Genomic DNA, 18222 nt, shown 5'->3' with positions numbered 1-18222 from the left:
TGTCAATTGATACATTTTACTATTAATAATAATTCTTTTTCTCGCACGTAATAACAAATAATGTCAAGTTTAATTTTTATCACAATTATAACTTAACATGAAGCTAATGAGTTGTATGAATATTTATAATAGTAGCAAAAATGATAGCCTTCATTGCGTGAAACTAAATCTATGGTTTCTGTGCATCAGAAAGTCACTGTTTTTAGAATATATTTAAACATTCACTGGCTCTGACAAATATAAGCATTCAAAAAAGAAACCAAGGGATGTGCTGCAATGCATATGGGGGAGGGGTCATGCTTAAACAAGCAATAATAAATGAGTACTCTAATGGTAAAGGTAAACAACATTTACAATGCTTTGATACAAGCCAAATAGCCTCGAGTTTACTGACTGAACTCTGGGCTATTTGCAGCACTATATACAGATTAATTTGTTATTTGTTTGTGTTAATATTTGTTAAAAGAAAATGAAGCCATATAAACTTTCAAATGGATTTTCATGTTATATGCAGATTGAAAGAACTGACACACACACACACACACACACACACACACACACACACACACACACACACACACACACACACACCGCATGTGCTGTAGGGGCTATAGTGCAACCTATTAATAGGAAAATTATAAAAAGCGAAATTCAGACGTAACCACTTCATTTTTTATTAGCAAGTATTTTAGAAATTGATATACAGTAATATCCCGAAGTTACGCGATAGGTGGGTCCGACGAAAATCACTTAAGTTTTAAGTCGAATTCACGTAAGTCGGGGTACAACTTTGCATATAAATACATATAAATTTTGTTTAATTGGGACCAAGGACTAACAAAAACACTAGTTTAGAAGAAAAATATTAATAAAATTGCAGTTCTTTATTCATATTAATACAAAATATGTATTAAAAAATAAATGACTTACGTAAAAAAGTTATTTCGATGTTGATGGCTTCATAAAATCTAACAAATTCGTCTGACAACACAGCGCCTTCTTTTTTTCACGCAGAATTTCATCGTAGCAAGCTAATATTTTTTTTTATTTCTTGCTTTATAGCTATAACGCGTTCTTCGTTGGAGTCTATGTTTTCTAAAATTTTTAAGCCCTTTACAATTGAGCCCTTTTCAATTTTCAACATGTCAAGTTTGCAATTTTCATGTGCTTTTCGCCGTTGCTTCATTTAGGCCTGTAGCACGTGCAATATCACATGGTCTTTCATTTCGCTCAAAGCTTTTCACAATTTCATATTTTTTTTCTCTATCGACAGAGGCGGACTGGCCATAAGACTTACAGGGGAAACCACGGTGTGATATTGGCCGTAAACGCTAGTATGAGGCCACTACAAATTTTCCCGGGTAAGAATTTTTGACTCAGTCCACCTCTGTTTATCGATAATTGCTTTTCTTTTTCTCTCTGAATCTGCAGTGTCTTGACCAGTACGCTTCCTTTTCACACCTTTTAAGTATTTTACTCATTTTTAGAGAATAAAGCACAATTACAAAACGAGGAGGCACGCTTGATATGCATAAACAAAGCTGCGCGCATGTAGCAACTGAATAAACAACACCATAAAGGCAGAGATACACTATTAACACCTCACATTTCCAGGGGTTACTACCATAAAACAATAACAATCCAGTTGCGTTTCTGCTTTTTTTTTTTTTTTTTGGTAGTTGTTGGTGCATCGGCTTCTGTGGCCATATTGCACCTCCCAAGGTTTTTTTTTGCAGTACTTTGATCCAAGCCCGAGGCGGGAATCGAACCTGCGACCTTTGGGTTGCCGTGCAGGTACTTTACCCACTCGGCTGCGTTTCTGCTAGTGGAATCTGTTGTAAACTGGTAGTAAACCCGATCTAATTGCATACCGATAGCTGGAATTGTGTTGGTTTTTACGTTATTATGGTGAAATGTGTTTCCCCTTCACTGATATAAAAAACATAAATACAGTTTCTGAATCTTCTCTTCATTCCTATCGTGTTGCGTTCGGTTAGGGTGTGATTCTGCGTTCGACTGCCATTTCTTGTAAACACAAAAGCGAATCGTGCATAAGCCAATTCGGTTCGTGTTATATTATAAGATATCGTTACCTTATTTATAAATAGTGTAAACACGTGTTATACGAGGACTGACTGTATACGGCTCGACCGACGCGATCCATTTCTCTCGTGAAAACGATGTAATTTCCGACAAAAGTTGAGCACAAATTCGAACGCACACATATAAATACGACAGATGGAATACAAATTCTTGTATATGTGTGCAGCTCATGCACAATAAAGTTGAATTTTGTTCATCTTTCGCTCTCATTCTCCGCCGTCGCACCGTATATCGATAACATATGAAAAACAACCTTGAAGATAGTGGGCGGCAGTGCTGCCAGACGAAAAAATCAAAACCGCGTAACTCCGAGTTCGCGTAAGTCGGGGTATTACTGTATTCCAATTTTTTTCAGAAAAGAGAAAAATTTGTTTATGTTTGCATCGACACCAATAATATGCTTTAATGTTTTCGGTTCTAGAAGATTTGTTAGGGAAAGGAGGATGGATGTTCTGTCCTGGCAGTCAATGAGAATGTGCTTGACTCTTAACTGTGCTGAACATGCATAAAGAGGAAGATTCTCTTGTAAGTAGATGAAGGTGTGTCAGGTATGTATGCCCTCTTCGTGCACCACTTCTATTCGCACTGTCTTGGTGCTAGAGCGCCAAAGTGGATCCTGTTTCAACTGATAAAGTTTATTATTGGTTTGGGTGTGCCATAGTTCTATCAACTGTGCAAGGTATGCTGTTTGTGTTACATGATTATAATCAGAGATTGGAACAGGGACGAAAGTTAAATAATAAGTTGATAGATTTTTGACAGTTTTGTCAGCAAGTTCAGTCCCCTTTTATCCCCAAATGTGCTGTTCACTGATTGATGAGTTCCACAATTGGATGAACCTTGTAGGAAAAATTTTGATTGCTGTGAATGAGCTCAGAGAGTCAGTGTATACTCTGTATTTTAAAGATGGGTAGAGATTTGGGTTTTCTAAAGCTAATTTTATTGCATAAAGTTCTGCAGAGAAGGTGCTATACTCAGGTGGAAGGGCAGCAGAAATGATTTTAGAGGGAAATACTCCTGCTGTTGCTTCAATGGACGAATGTGATTTGGAACCATCAGTACATATTTGACAAAAATTTGGACTATTTCTGAATATGGCTTTCATGGAGTTGTTTCGCATCGAGCGTCAGTAGGTGATTCTTTCCCCACCTGTGAAGATAAGTATCACAAGTTAATTCGAGGAGGGGGTTATCTAAGGTGGAAGCCTGCTGGTCTTATTTTACTGGATTTAATTCTATAGAGATTTTGCAGTGGAGGATTAAAGAGGTATGGCTCAATAGGACGCAGACAGCAACTTTGTATTTTAGCTGGGTACTTAAGTAGTACTGTTTTTCTGCAGAAGTAAAGAGAGGACTCATGAGCTTCAATATATAAACTATAGGTAGGAGATGTCCTGAAAGAACCAAGTGCAATCTGCAATGCACTATGCCATATAGGATCCAGCCAGCGTAATGCACTCTTTTAAGCAGAATCATATACAGTGCAGTACTATAATCCAATCGGGATCTGATCAATGCTCTATATCAAAGAAGCAAATATGCACGGTCTGCTCCCCAAGACAGAGCAGATAAAACTCTCAGTAAGTTCAGCTTTTTGAGGCAGGAAGTAAGCACAGATTTAATATACCCAAAGAAATTTAATTTCCTGTCAAGGATCAATTCCAAGAATCTGATATTGTTAGTCACTGGAATAGTAAAGTTTGACATATGAAGTTCAGGATATGTATGCATTTTTTGTCGATTACAAAAGTGGATTGCAACCAACAGTTTTTTTGCTGTGATAGACAATAGCCATTGAGTCCTGCCCACCTTTGGACATCATTCGGAGATATCTGCAATTGCCGTTCAATGGATCTCGTATTCTGAGAATAGCAAGAAATGGAGAGATCATCCGCGGGAAGATGATCTCAACAGTATTTGGAAGTTCTTTTGTGATGAAATCAATTCTAAGGGCAAAAAGGGTTGCACCCAGTACAGATCCTTTGGCACTCTTACTTCCTGTAAAAAAGTCATAGAGAGGGAGTTGTAGTATCGAACTTGGAATGAATGATTCCGGGGAAGTCCCTAATGAATATAGGCCAGTTCCTCGAAGACAAAGTGCATGGAGGTCACTGAGAACACCATGACACCATGTAGTGTCAGATGCCTTCTCTATGTGTATGAAAACCACAACAAGATGTAAGTTTTTCACGAAGGCATTGCGAATTGGACACTCGGCCTTGATCACGAGATCTAAGGAGGACCTGTTCTTACGAAAGCCATGCTGATTATTACTCATTAGGTGTTGTTTCAATGATCCAAAAAAAAAAAAAATCTATTCTGGATAATTTTTTCAAGAAATTAACCAAGGGAACTGAAGAGGGAAATTGGTCTGTAACTGTATGGACTGGTAGGATCTTTTCCAGGTTTCAAAAAGGCAATAAATGTGGTATGATCCCAAGAGCTGGGATAAATGTTTTCCAGAAATATCCTGTTATAGCAGACCAGCAGTATTTGTAAATTTTTGTCACCAAAGTTCAGCACAGTAAAATCTCGTTAATACTATTGTTATTTGTTTTTTAGGAGCATTAGCAACTAACGCCATATTGCTCCGGGGATGTGGTGGTCATTCCCTAACCTTTCCGCATCCTCCGTATTTTGTGGGCACGGGCTCGAACCCCAGTCTAATCAAAAAGTGTGTGCTATGCACTGCTGCTCCTGCCCACCTGGCTACAGAGGTGCCTCTCGTTAATACAAATTCGGTTTATACAAATTAGCATTAGCAACTAAGGCCATATTGCTCCGGGGATCATTCCCTGACCTTTCTGCATCTTCTGTATTTGATGGGCACAGGTTCGAACCCCCAGTCTAATCAAAAAGTGTGTGCTACGCACTGCTGCTCCTGCCCTTCTGGCTATGGAGATGCCTCTCGTTAATACAAACTTGGTTTATACAAATTATTCATTTATATGAAGTACATACCATTCCCCTGTGAAAGGATAGGCTTTTCTATGTAAATATATTCATTTATTACAAATTCGGTTAATACGTATTACAAAGTTCTTTTTCACCCCCCCCCCAGAAATAAATATTGTCATTTTTTATGTTTAATACAAATCTTGGCAAAGCGATCCGATTACTGACCCAAGCCACCAGGCTTCCTACTTCCCAAAGGATGGCAGCGACTTGTTAGAAATTAGTTTTGTGTAAACAAAAGCAGTTCATGGTAGCTACAACGTCAAGTGCACTCTGAAAAACATCTTTATGAAGGACGAGTTTTTAAATTAACAAATGAATAAAATGTTTTTTTAAGTTGTTTACATGCATTCCCCCGCTCTCCACGGGAATAATGTCAGCTGCAATTGTTATCCCAGTTTCAAGTCTTTTGATATCGTATACAGCAATCTATTTTTGTGCCATTTTATCTGAGCTGATGTCTTTTTCAGAGCTTGTGTCTTTAAAGTAATTTAAAATTTGTTTATATTAAATCTTACCTAGCAGTGTTATGATAAAACAGACTGACAGAATTAAGCCTGGAAATTAAACTAAAAATTATACATGAGGCTGATAGGATGGAAAGAAGCAAAATGGACATTGCAAAGGAATAACAACATCCCTTTACCTACTTTATGTACAATACTGAAAAACTGAAAAAGACTTGAAGTGCATGACACTGGAGCAGCGATGAAAAACAGGAAAGGAATTCAGGGTGCAAAACACGAGGAGCTTGAAACGAAATGAATTTGTGGTGCAAAACATGAGGAGCTTGAAACAAAACTTTGAGTGAAATTTGCAAGAAAGGGCAAATTATCTAGCTCAGCAATGTGGGATTAGAGACTTCAAATGCAGCAGTGGCTGGCTCCAAAGATTTAAAGACAGGAATAACTTGGTTTCGCAAAATGTTTGCAGTGAGTCTGGATTAATCGACAAAGGAAAGGCTACAGACTGATTATGTTTTGTATGGTCCATCCTTGAAAAATATAAGGCAAAGGAAATTTTTAATCTTGACAAGACAGGTTTATTTTATAATTTGCTGCCAAACAAAATGTTGAAATGCTAAAATGTGTACTAGGACTAACATAATCTGTTAAACATAATCCTGAGTAAGACTTGAGACTATTATACATTTTAGTCTATTAGTTAAAACTAAGGGAAAGCCACAACACCTTCTCATAGTTCTTCCCCCCCTTAGTCTAAGATAAGTACTACAAGTTAAAGGTTATAGTGTAGAAGGCTGGAATACAGCAGAGTATCCTAATTATTACTGCCTGAATCAAAAACAGTTCTGGCAGTAATACATGAAAACTAACATCGCTTGTTTTTGAGAATTCAAAGAAATTAAAAAAGATGTACATGGATGACCTACCTTAATGACAGTGACTAGAAATCGTTTTTCATCTTCTTCATGCATAGCACCACTAATTGACCCAATAGCCCAACATAACTGTAAAGAATGAAAAGGATAATCAGTACACATAAAAATCATTTTCATAACTACCCAACATTTTTAAATAATATATGCATGAATGCACACATACGAGACAGAGAATATTTTTGGAAATTAACCTAATAACTGAATACATACCATACTAGCTAAACAAAATTTATCATATACCAAGATATCTTAGTTTTAAGTAATAATTAAAATTATACCTCATGCCAATTAAAAATTGAATTATTCTTGCTTGAACAATACATAATCCATATGTGAACAATGCATAATCCTATTATTATATTATACACCAATGAGCAAAACATTATGATCAGAGAGTCGTTATACAAATCAAAGCAACTGCAGGTGAAATACGGTGGGTGTGTGTGTGTGTGTGTGTGTGTGTGGAGGTCGGGACACGGTATAAAAAACACCTGATACTGAGCTCCGTTAATCAGTGTTACTCTTGTTCTTCAGATGGGAAAGGCAGCGGACTTAAGGGAGTTTGACAAGGGCCAAATTGTAATGGCCAGACGACTGCTTCAGAGCATACCTGAAATGGCACAGCTGGTGGGATGCTCATGGTCAGCGGTGGTTAGTACCTACCAAAAGTGGTCTGAGGAAGAAAAACCCACGAACCACTGGCAAGGTGTCGGACGACCACAGCTCATTAGTGCTTGAGGTGAGCAAAGGCTCTCCCGAATGGTACGTGGCAACAGAAGGGTGACTGTGGCGCAACTAGTCAGTAATTGGAATGTGCTGGTGATGGCAGAAATGTGTCACAACACACAGTACATCGAACCCTGCTGAAAATGGGGTTGCATAGCTGCAGGCCGCTCCGAGTGCCCATGCTAACCACACTTCACCTGTGACAACGCCCACAGTGGGCATGCAAGCATCGAAACTGGACCTTGAGTGATTGAAAGAAGGTTGTCTGGTCTGATGAATCATGTTTCCTGTTGCACAATGTGGACGGCTGGGTACGTGTGCATTGTTTACCTGGGAAAGTGATGGCGCCTGGATGCACTGTGGGATGAAAAAAAGCCGGTGTCATGCTTTGGGTGATGTTCTGCTGGGATGCTCTAGGTCCAGTCATCATGTACTGGGCACTCTAATGTCTGCCACCTACCTGAACATAATTGCTGACCAGGTACACCCTTTCATGGAAACAGTATTCCCCTCTGGCAGTGCCATCTTTCAGCAAGATAATGTGCCATGCCACACCGGCCAGATTGTTCAAGACTGGTTCATGGAACATGAGGAAGACTTCCAAAAGTATTGCCCTGGCCTCCAAATTCCCAGAGATCAATCCCATCGAGCATCTGCAGCGTTTCAACCACGGACCTTACAGGATTAAAGGATCTGCTGGTTATGTTTTGGTACCAGATACCACAAGACATATTTAGAAATCTTGTACTGTCCAAGCCTTGCCATGCAGCCTGTTTTGGCTGCATGTGGAGGACCTACATCATATTAGGTAGGTGGTCAATAATGTTTTGGCTCATCGGTGTATGTATGTTAAAGGGAAAATATCACTTTGCCAGTTTAATGATGAAAAGCAGAAAAATGTTAAAATTAAGATAACTATCCCTATATTATGACCAACTTGGAAGAATGACAGATGCAGCACCATGTGAGGGTTCATTTGGAATAAAGCCACCATACAAGTCCCACCCAGAAAGCTAGATGTTATGTAGTTTTATTCAAGGTTCCCTAGGAAGCAAAAAGTGCGATCAGTAAAAACAATCCAATGATTGAGAGATCATGTACAATAGAGGAAATGGGTTTCCTTTTTATCTGAGTTTGTGGTGGTGGTGTGGAGTTTTTATGTCTCTCAACAATAGCTACAGCAGTTGGCAGTTCAAAACACTATTAATCTTTATCAGACATTAAAATTCACCTCTGTTCCATTATGTTTCATGTATCGAAAATTTGGTCTGCTACTTCCTCCTCATTCTGACCATTATTTTGTCAACTAACAATGGAGCAATGCTTTGGATTAAACTGAAATCTGTCTTGGGGCATACCAAGTCTAGTACAGTAAAAATGGAAATGTGTATAACATAGCTAATTCAAATTAAATATATTAATCATCAATGGCACTCTCCTAGTTTTTAAGATAATAACACCCTTTACCAAGATCATTTTGGCTGCCTTCTTTTGTTATTAAACTAATCTCCTGATTTTCTAGACAGTCTTGTATTTTCTCTAAAGCTATTTTGTAATAAATTTTCTATTTTGTGTTTGGGAAAATTATCAACTTATTACACAGGTGCTGGCCACCCACTTATGTTTCAGTTTCATCTCATTCCATACTCTCAAATAAGATTTGGAGGATACATGCACATCTCCGAAACAAGAGAAAACAGAAGCATCATCTCACAGCTAAAAGACCAATTCATTAGACCCTCTCACCCCTTCCAAAAGTTAAATTATCATACCATATAATATTAATATTGTTTTGTGTATTCAAACTCATTAATCAGTATTAAAATTATTTAGTTACTCTTAGCCTAATGTTAACCGAAGAATGCTTCCTGCATATTTTTATTTATTTATTTATTTGATTCTGTCTGCTTTTATATACCAGGCTTCAGTTCTTTACCACTAGGTAATCTTTAAATTTTAGTGCCAGCTATCATTATATAATAATTGTATTGCTAGAATCATTCAAAATGTAATCATAATGTTTTAATTGTAGTTTGTGATCCATCTTAATTTTTGCTTTCATTATCATTTAAGCACACGTATCTTTACTTAACAAATAAATTAATATTTATATCTTTTTGATGATCAGAAAGCATCTTTCAGTCATCCTTACTCTTCTGCTTCTGAAAATCAAAATGTAAACCACATACTCAAAATTTAAAATTATTAGTTAGCAGGAATAGGGTATCATTACAGCATTTCAGTCACTGTCCACTTAAATCCACTTCATATCACAAAATATTGTAATATTGTTCTAGTCTATGTTGTAAACTCTGCATAGTTTACAAGGTACAGCTTGCCCATATGTAATCATCCCAGAATAATTAAATATTTAATTTACTTCTACATTCTCTCAAATACTGCAATACCCTGCATAGAACCAATAATTGGTACCGAAATGCTAATCGAGGTATAATTATAATGGATTTTAATTGAACGAATACCAGAGAAACAGTCTATAAACAAATATTAATAAATCAATAAACAATTTGCACTTGATAGCCAATTAAAAGGATTTGAAATAAAAAATACTGCAAAAATTTTATTAATGAAAAGGTAACATCATGAAAGATGAGAAAAAAGCTTGAGTGTTTAATTAGGTATTTCAATAATGAAGTCTGGTGAAGTTGTCTATTCTTTTTCTCGGCGTACAAGTCTTTGTAGCATTGAATCTCATCTTGTAAAATTTGCCATATCTTGATGCTGCGCTCAACATTCGGATCTCCATTCATAATTGCCTTGCAGGCCATGTCAACTCCCGGAAAAACTTTCTCCAATTCTTCTGTTGTAAATTATTTTCGTGCCACTTTAGAATTCTTTTCTTCTACTTCATATGCAGTTTGCTGGTCAATTTCAAGGAGAGCTGCATCATCTAAGTCATTTGCATGTGAGTCAGTGTACATTGGCAGTGTCCAAATTTTCAAATCCCAAATATTTTCCGATCTTCATAATGTGTGATAGCGTTTCTAAAAATTTTATTTCTGACAAAATTTTTTGAAGCTCTGTCACAACCAGAGGTGCATCTGCTGAGTATTTATATTTACATTTTAGTTCATTTTTACAAGGTGAAATTTTTAGCCTTTTTTTAATTATTATTATTTTGACAAAAATCTTGGAAAGAAAGGGGGGAAAAAAAAAAAAAAAAACCTTTACCAAATGGTATTTTTGCTTATGGGTTATTGTATGTTCTTAAAAGCCTCTGTAGCCGAGTGGGCAGGAGCGGGAGTGCAGTAGCACACGCTCTTTGAGTAGACCGGGATTCAAGCCCCTGACTGCTGAATACGGACGATCTGCCAACCCGCACTGGACCAGCGTGGCAGATTATGGTCCATTTCCCTCACCGTGAATTGTTGAGGAGGCTTCCATCCTGCAGTGGGTTGATAATGGCTGCACTTTACTTTACTTTGCCCAATGCAGTACCTTCTAGCTTTTCATGAAGAGATGAGATATAAGCAGTCAAATTTCATTCTACATCCTCTGAGGCATATATTTTGTCATCCTTTCAATATATAGGTCACAACCTCCAATTTTACAGAATTAAGTGATTTCTTTTCAAGATTCTTATCAGTCTGTGAGAGCTCTGCCCCAGTAAAGAAAACACATTGCTATTTTCCTGTAGGTTTTCGCTTCTGGATATTCTTTCTAGTCAAATATGTAATTTATTTTGGAAAAATTTGTCTGAAAGGAGATTTATCTTACTACAGTTGGTCGTCGACTTACGACCGACTTCTGTTCTGACTGACCGGTCGTAAGTCGATCTGGTCGTATGTCGGCCATATATTTATTAACAGTATTTTTTAACCTTTCTAATCTTTTTATCATCTTTATAAATTATTTTTATAATCTTTTAAATTTTTATCATCTTTTATTTTTCATTTTAAATACAGCAATGTTTTTATCTTTTACTTAGCGATACTGTACTAGGCGTAGAAACGAAGGTATCTCTCTCTATGAGCTTAAATTCAAACGTTCTCTACATTTTAATTGGTTTATTATTTGTACTGTTTATAAAAAAAAAAAAAAAAAAACTACAATCTATAATTATATTGTACATAATGTGAAAAATAATACTGTGCATAATGTACTGTAAACACTAAAATTAATGTAAAAATTAATAGAAATGAAATTTACAAAATCAATTTTTAATCTTTGCTTGTGCTGGGTTGTGCATCGTCAGGGTCATGTTCTTGGGTTGAGGTAGGAGATGTTTATTTATAGAGACATTATGCAAAGCAAATCTTTTTTTTAAAACGCTTAAACCACCCAGTACTAGCCTGAAAATCTTCAGCGTAATCGTCTCCGGCGCGTGATTTTAAACTCTGAAAAACAAACTTCTAGCCTTTGCTTGCACTGTGTGAAGGCTCATGGGTGTATTTTTTTTGTATTAAATCTTCCATCCACATAAACAACAATTTCTCCATTTCATGGATGGGTTCCTGTCGTTGTTTGGTTAAAATTGTAGACATAATAGGTGCAGTATCGTCGATACCATGGAATGTGATAATTTCAAGTCACGTGCTATCGTATTCACTTTCTTTCCGCTTTCATACTGCTGGATAATTTTCGTTTTACACTCTGAATCAATAGTTTTCCTTGACTTCTTAGCTGACGTATATGTAGATGAAGACATTTTCCTTTTACTAAACATATTATGCGTATTTCAGTGGAATTTTAATTAATACACCACACGCAACAGATGCTTAATAGCGACTGGGTGTATGTGAGAGAGAGAGAGAGCGACTGAGTGTATGTGCCTGGTGCTGTCCTCAGGCCTGCCGTCATCGACGTGCCTCCTCACCTGGGTTATGGGTGTCCTCAGTAGTGATTTCCTGATTTATTATTAATTTATTCATTATTTATTATATATATATATATATATATATATATATTTTTTGTGGTCGTAAGTCGCATAGGTCGTAAGTCGACGACCAAGTGTACTGACATTAATTCTTTCTCAAATCACTTAGTTCACTATGTACGAGGGTGATCTTTATTTACTCCTTAAAATGTTGACTTTTTTATACCACATCCCTTCTTGTCAGTAACTGCTAATGTTCTATGTAAAAATGAAATGTTCCGAAAATATGCTTTTACATAGATCTGTAATCATTTCATTGTGCCAATAAATCAATTGCAAGAGCTAGGTCATGCTGCGACATGAGACAGCCCTTATATATTACACAGCTTACATCTAAGAATATGCATTTTCAAACTGTCACAATGAACTTCACAAACACCAGCAAAAACATAAATTTGGATTCTTGAAATAGGCCTCTGGGGTTGGGCATATTCATAATATACATTTTTAGTAGTTTACACCAACTTTGCGTTGAAATAATAAAACAAAAAAACAAAAAACAAAAAAATTAATATAATTTAATAACCGGTATTACTAATTTACAATAAATTACTATTTACAATAAGTATATAAAAAGAAAAAAGAAAAAAAAAAAAAAAGAAAAAGAATACCATAAAATACAATAAAATATACAGAATTAAAAGTGCTAAAATCTGAAGCTTTCGAAGGCTCTGACTTCTTTCTCAACAGTATGCTTTATTTTTGCAGTGCAATCTTAAATATCTGCAAGTTCACGGCACATGTCATGTGATTCAATAACACTTGCATTGTCCTCATGCGTAACGGAACCGGAAGTGGCTCGGGAGCGCATCAGGTGAAATCGTTCATCCCCTCCAAGAATTACTGTCTCAAAGAGGGGATGAATCTGCATACCCCTACCTCTATTAATGTTGCTCCCCAATAGAACTAATCCGCAAGCTCTCGAGCCACTTGCGGTCCCAAAACCTATGTGCCCGGTCGATGATAGTAGCTTCGTCTGGGGAGATTTGATGTTGCTTCTTCCAATAATGCTGCGCCATGGCTGATTTTGCATAATCTGCATTCCTTATCATCTTCGTGTCTCCCCCAGACGATCCTTTAAATGCCGTTTTGTTTCCCCCACATAACATTCCCCACAATCCGGGCACTTAATGCTATAAACGACCCCACTTACACCATTCTTTTGGAATGGGATCTTTCACTTGTGACAACACTGTGTGCAACTTTCACTTGTGACAACACTGTGTGCAACTTACGTCCCAGCAGCTGCACACAGCGTGTCTGAAGATCCCGTAATACACGGGCATTGTTTCATTTTCTTCTATAGATTGTTCTCTTATAAAATGTACAAAATCCTTGCTGTCCTTAACACTAAACTCAGAGAGCCCCACTATCGGTGCCAACAATTTGGCCAGGAAACCAGATAATGCATATGTGGGACTGCCTATAAACGAAACAATGGGTCTGAGTGGAACACCCACTTTACCCATTGTACCCCATGATATCTTTTGATATGACATCTCTGTTTAGATGTATTCCAATTAACCATTGGATACGTTGTGCACACATGGCCTTACAGAAAGATGTCACTTTAAGTAGTAGGACCCAACTAGACGAGGAGGACATTTGTAAAGGAATAGAATTATGTCTATCAAGTACCACTATCGTGTTTTGTAACACTATGTATAAGCAGGTTCACGGGGCAGCAATGGGCTCCCCCATTAGTACGATTATTGCTAATTTGGTGAGGGAGGAGCTCGAGGCTAGAATATTTAGTGATATGGTTCTCCCTATGCATCCGTGGAAAAGATACATAGCTGATACGTTCTCCATTATTCGAAAAGGGAGTGAAGATGAGGTTTTGAATTTTCTTAATGGCTTCTCCCCATTTATACATTTTATCTCGGATGTGGAAGAAGGAGGGGTGTTACCGTTCTTGGACGTGTTGGTCTACAGAGAAGGCCCGTGTTTAAAGACTAGGGTTTACAGAAAACCTGTGTGTAAAGGTCAGTATTCACATTATAATTCAGCTAAGGCCAACCATCACAAGAACAGTGTGATTAGAGCACTAATAGATGGGGCTAAATCATATTGTAACACCTCCGAGGATAAAAAGAAAGAGTTTGACCATCACGGCGGATCTCCTGAGGCGTGGCTACCCCCAAGAGGATCATAAATAAGTATATCAAAGGACAACAGAGGAGAGGTGAGGCATTTACGGCGACAGCCACCGCATACATTCCCTATTATCTGAGTCTAACTGAGCGAATAGCCCGTGTATTACGGGATCACCAGACACGCTGTGTGCAGCGGCCGGGACGCAAGTTGCACACAGTGTTGTCACAAGTGAAAGATCCCATTCCAAAAGAATGGTGTAAGTGGGGTCGTTTATAGCATTAAGTGCCTGGATTGTGGGGAATGTTATGTGGGGGAAACGAAACGGCATTTAAAGGATCATCTGGGGGAGACACAAAAATGATAAGGAATGCAGATTATGCGAAATCAGCCGTGGCGCAGCATTATTGGAAGAAGCAACATCACATCCTCCCCGAACGAAGCTACTATCATCGACCGGGCACACAGGTTTTGGGACCGCAAGTGGCTCGAGAGCTTGCGGATTAGTTCTATTAGGAGCAACATTAATAGAGATAATGGTATGCAGATTCATCCCCTCTTTGAGACAGTTATTCTTGGAGGGGGTGAACGATTTCACCTGATCCGCTCCCGAGCCACTTCCGGTGCCGTTATGCATGTGAAGAATGCATGTGTTACTGAATCACGTGACATGTGCCGTGAACCTACAGGTATTTAAGATTGCACTGCAAAAATAAAGCATACTGTTGAGAAAGAAGGCAGAGCCTTCGAAAGCTTCAGATTTTAGCACTTTTAATTCTGTATATTTTATTGTATTTTATGGTATTCTTTTTCTTTTTTTCCCTTTTTTCTTTTTATATACTTATTGTAAATTAGTAATACCAGTTATTAAACTATATTAATTTTGTTTTTGTTTTTTTGTTTTATTATTTCAATGCAAGGTTGGTGCAACCTACTAAAAATGTATACTATAAATTTGAATGGCTAAAACAACAGATGCCAAATTTTTATTTTTATTAGAGAGGTGGAGTCAGTTTCATCAAAATCTGTTATACAAAGTTTGTGTAAAGCCAGGTGGTGTATTGAAAAGAGAGAAAAAAATTCTTCCCCCTTTTAACAGTTTCAGTCCGAATTTGTGTGGAAAAGTAGCCTTCCGTGGCCTAAAGATGGTGCCAAATTTTACCTATACTGGGCAATAACTCCACTTGCTCCTGGAACCTTTTCTATCTCAGTCGCCTCAAAGAAGTGATTTAAAGTTCTTTTTTGCATATAACTGAATATCCAATAAAGCTCGCATGTTGTCACATAGGTTCTTAGCATATGGACAAAATAACATTTATCAGTCAAGAACTTCAGTCAAGAACAAGAGTTTTTGCTTGGGATTTCCTTTCACAGAATTTGAATTTCTTGTAAAATAGATTGTGTTGTATGCAGCTCTTTGGTTATTTTCGTCTCAAACCTGTTAAAACAACTTAGAAATCAAAAGTGGAAGGAGTGCACAAAAAGTTTCCATATTGTCCAGCCAAACTACCTTATCATGTAGACAATTCAGTTACTCATACAATCAATCTAAAAATATGTGATGTCACTCTTTTGTAATAAGCAAATGCACATTATTTTGACAAACTAGTCTTGAGCTAATGTACCCATCTTTGTCAAAAATCAGATACAGCAAGACAAGTCAAACAAGATTCACAGACCTTTGACTGTCTAGATGTAGCAGGAGAAACTGATCATCTTTGAGAACTCTCTTGGTTCATTTTGTCTTGTAGGCTGATATCAGTGGTTCCACGAACTGAAATTTTTGCCAATAATTTTGGTCATATATAGAGACACAAAATTCAGTTTTGACAAACAAAAAATTCTTAATTGTTATATTTCATGCAGTTTCATTCTTTTATTCAAGATATGCAGCAATCCAGGTTTTCTCACATGTAAGCTGAGGCAGCAAGATAAACTGATAACACAGTTGCTGAGCACTCCTAGACATGAAGGATTTCAATTCTAAGAGATTTTACTTCCAGTGGAGCAAATATATTAGTTTAAAATTTTCACGAGATGTCAATAGTTTCCCAATAAGATCAGCAATTCATACAGTCATATAAAGATACACAAAATTACCACATTGGTGACATGAATAATATCATCTACTTAATAAAATGTCAAGATAATTGTAACGCTTGCTACATTGGTAGCACCACCACAAAATACGGCTCTACCAAAACATCAAACACACGTGCGTACTACCACTACAATAGCTTTAGGACGGGACAGTCCAATACCGAATTAGTAACACATGTTCAATCCCACAACCACACCCCCTTAGTAGATTCAGCCATTCCTATTATCAAATTAAAATCCAGTTTTAAAATTTTCTAATATGAAGCCCTAGTTATAGAATGGTTTCGGCGCCATTCCACTCTTCAAGTATTAAATTCCAAACTACCCTATAAAATAGCACCAGTCTGGAATCTCATGTACCTGAGATTCCCACGTGTATCCAGGAGCATCACGGGAACCTAGTCTTCTTAAATACATGTGTTTTCTCTCATTCTACCACTGCCAACTGAAGACGTGTAAAATGAAAGCCACTTGTTATGGCTATTGGCCTTCTGTTTCCAACCGTGTAACTAAAATCGTTTCAAATTTCAACATTGACAACCAAGGACGAAGACGCCCACTTCTACTTCCTTGCACACATTTTAATTCTGTTTTTAAATCCTAACTTATTCATGCTAACTTAAATTTAAAATTATCATCCAATTTATTCCAACATCAATGCAGATTATAAACTTTTTGTCCCAACTAAGAAATACTTTTCATGGTTTAGGCCTAAATGGATGTCAGGTGAACTAACGAGACTTGTGGTAGAGAAGACTATGGTAGATATAAGCTAGTCTGTAATCAAGTCACAAAGGAGGTTAAGAAGGCCAAGGCAAATTATGAGAAACCTTACAAGTGGAATTATGATTTTGTAATAACAGACGGTGGAGGAAAAATTGTTGAAATTAACCATAAGAAAGGCACCTGAGATGGATGGCATCTATCCAGTTATATTAAAGGAAGCAGGAAAGAAAGTAAGCAAACCCTTAGCCATAATTACAAGAGCTTCTGGACTCAAAGCAACAAAGGGAGGTTCTCATGGACTGGAGATGTGCAAATGTGACCCCAATTCACAAAGGGGGATCACAGGGTGACAAGTAATTAGAGACCTGTTAGCTTTACTTCTGTTCCAGGGATATTGATGAAGTCTCAGGTTAAAGATGTATTGCAGAACCATATAGACAAGGCTGCAGTTAAACTTCAGACACAGCATGGGTTTGTTAAGGGAAAGACTTGTCTGACCCATTTGACTGAATACTACAATGAGGTCACAAAGGAACTGGTTGCAAAAAATAATTTTGATATCATACACTTGGGTTTCAGGAAAGCTTTTGATACTGTTGCATATAGAAAACTACTCTACAAGTTGGAGCAGTATGGCATTAAAGGCAAGTTGCTGCTATGGATAAAGGGATGGTTGAGTGGGAGAAAGAGTGGTAATCAATGGAAACTGCTGTTCTTGGACTAATGTTATCAGTGGAGTCCCTCTGGACCCAACACTTTGTTGTTTTCTGTATTTATTAATGATACTGATGAAGGTATATCAGGCTTAATATTCAAGATTTGCAGGATTGCTAATGACACTAATGACTGTACGCTATGCAACAGGACCTAGAAAAGTTGAGCAGATAGGCTGAGAGGGGGCAACTATAGTTTAAGTTTCATAATTGTAAAGTACTGCATATGGGTAGCAGTAACCCCCAGAGTAATGTATCAACTATGTGGTACTACACTCAGGGTGGTAGAGAACAAAAAAGACCTGGGGGAAATTGTGCAGTCAGATACAAAATTTTCTGAGCAGTGCAGCCATTTTGCAATAATAGCTCATGATGTCTTGTCAATGATATACAGGGAGTTTTCTAGCAGTGTTAAGGAGGTGACAATCTCATTGTATAAGGCCACACTGAGTAATGTATACAGGTCTGGAGGCCTCATTTTAGGAAGGATGTAGAGCTGTTGGAATGAGT

General features: G+C 37.3%; 1 protein-coding gene across 2 annotated transcripts in view; it reads right to left on the bottom strand.

The window, feature by feature from the left end:
* Positions 1 to 18222, bottom strand: part of emb (exportin-1 emb) — a 457135-nt gene that overhangs the window by 153249 nt on the left and 285664 nt on the right. For both annotated transcript variants that reach the window (XM_090376567.1, XM_090376568.1), the window contains one exon: positions 6448 to 6525. In XM_090376567.1, the coding sequence (XP_090232693.1) occupies positions 6448 to 6525 (78 nt within the window). The remainder of the gene's footprint in view (positions 1 to 6447; positions 6526 to 18222) is intronic.

The sequence above is a fragment of the Mastigoproctus giganteus genome, chromosome 6, assembly GCF_048544385.1.
Source record: "Mastigoproctus giganteus isolate SK-2022 chromosome 6, ASM4854438v1, whole genome shotgun sequence".
NCBI classification, from domain to species: domain Eukaryota; kingdom Metazoa; phylum Arthropoda; class Arachnida; order Uropygi; family Thelyphonidae; genus Mastigoproctus; species Mastigoproctus giganteus.
The sequence above is the reverse complement of the archived record's forward strand: the minus strand, read 5'-3'. Positions and strand labels throughout refer to the sequence as shown.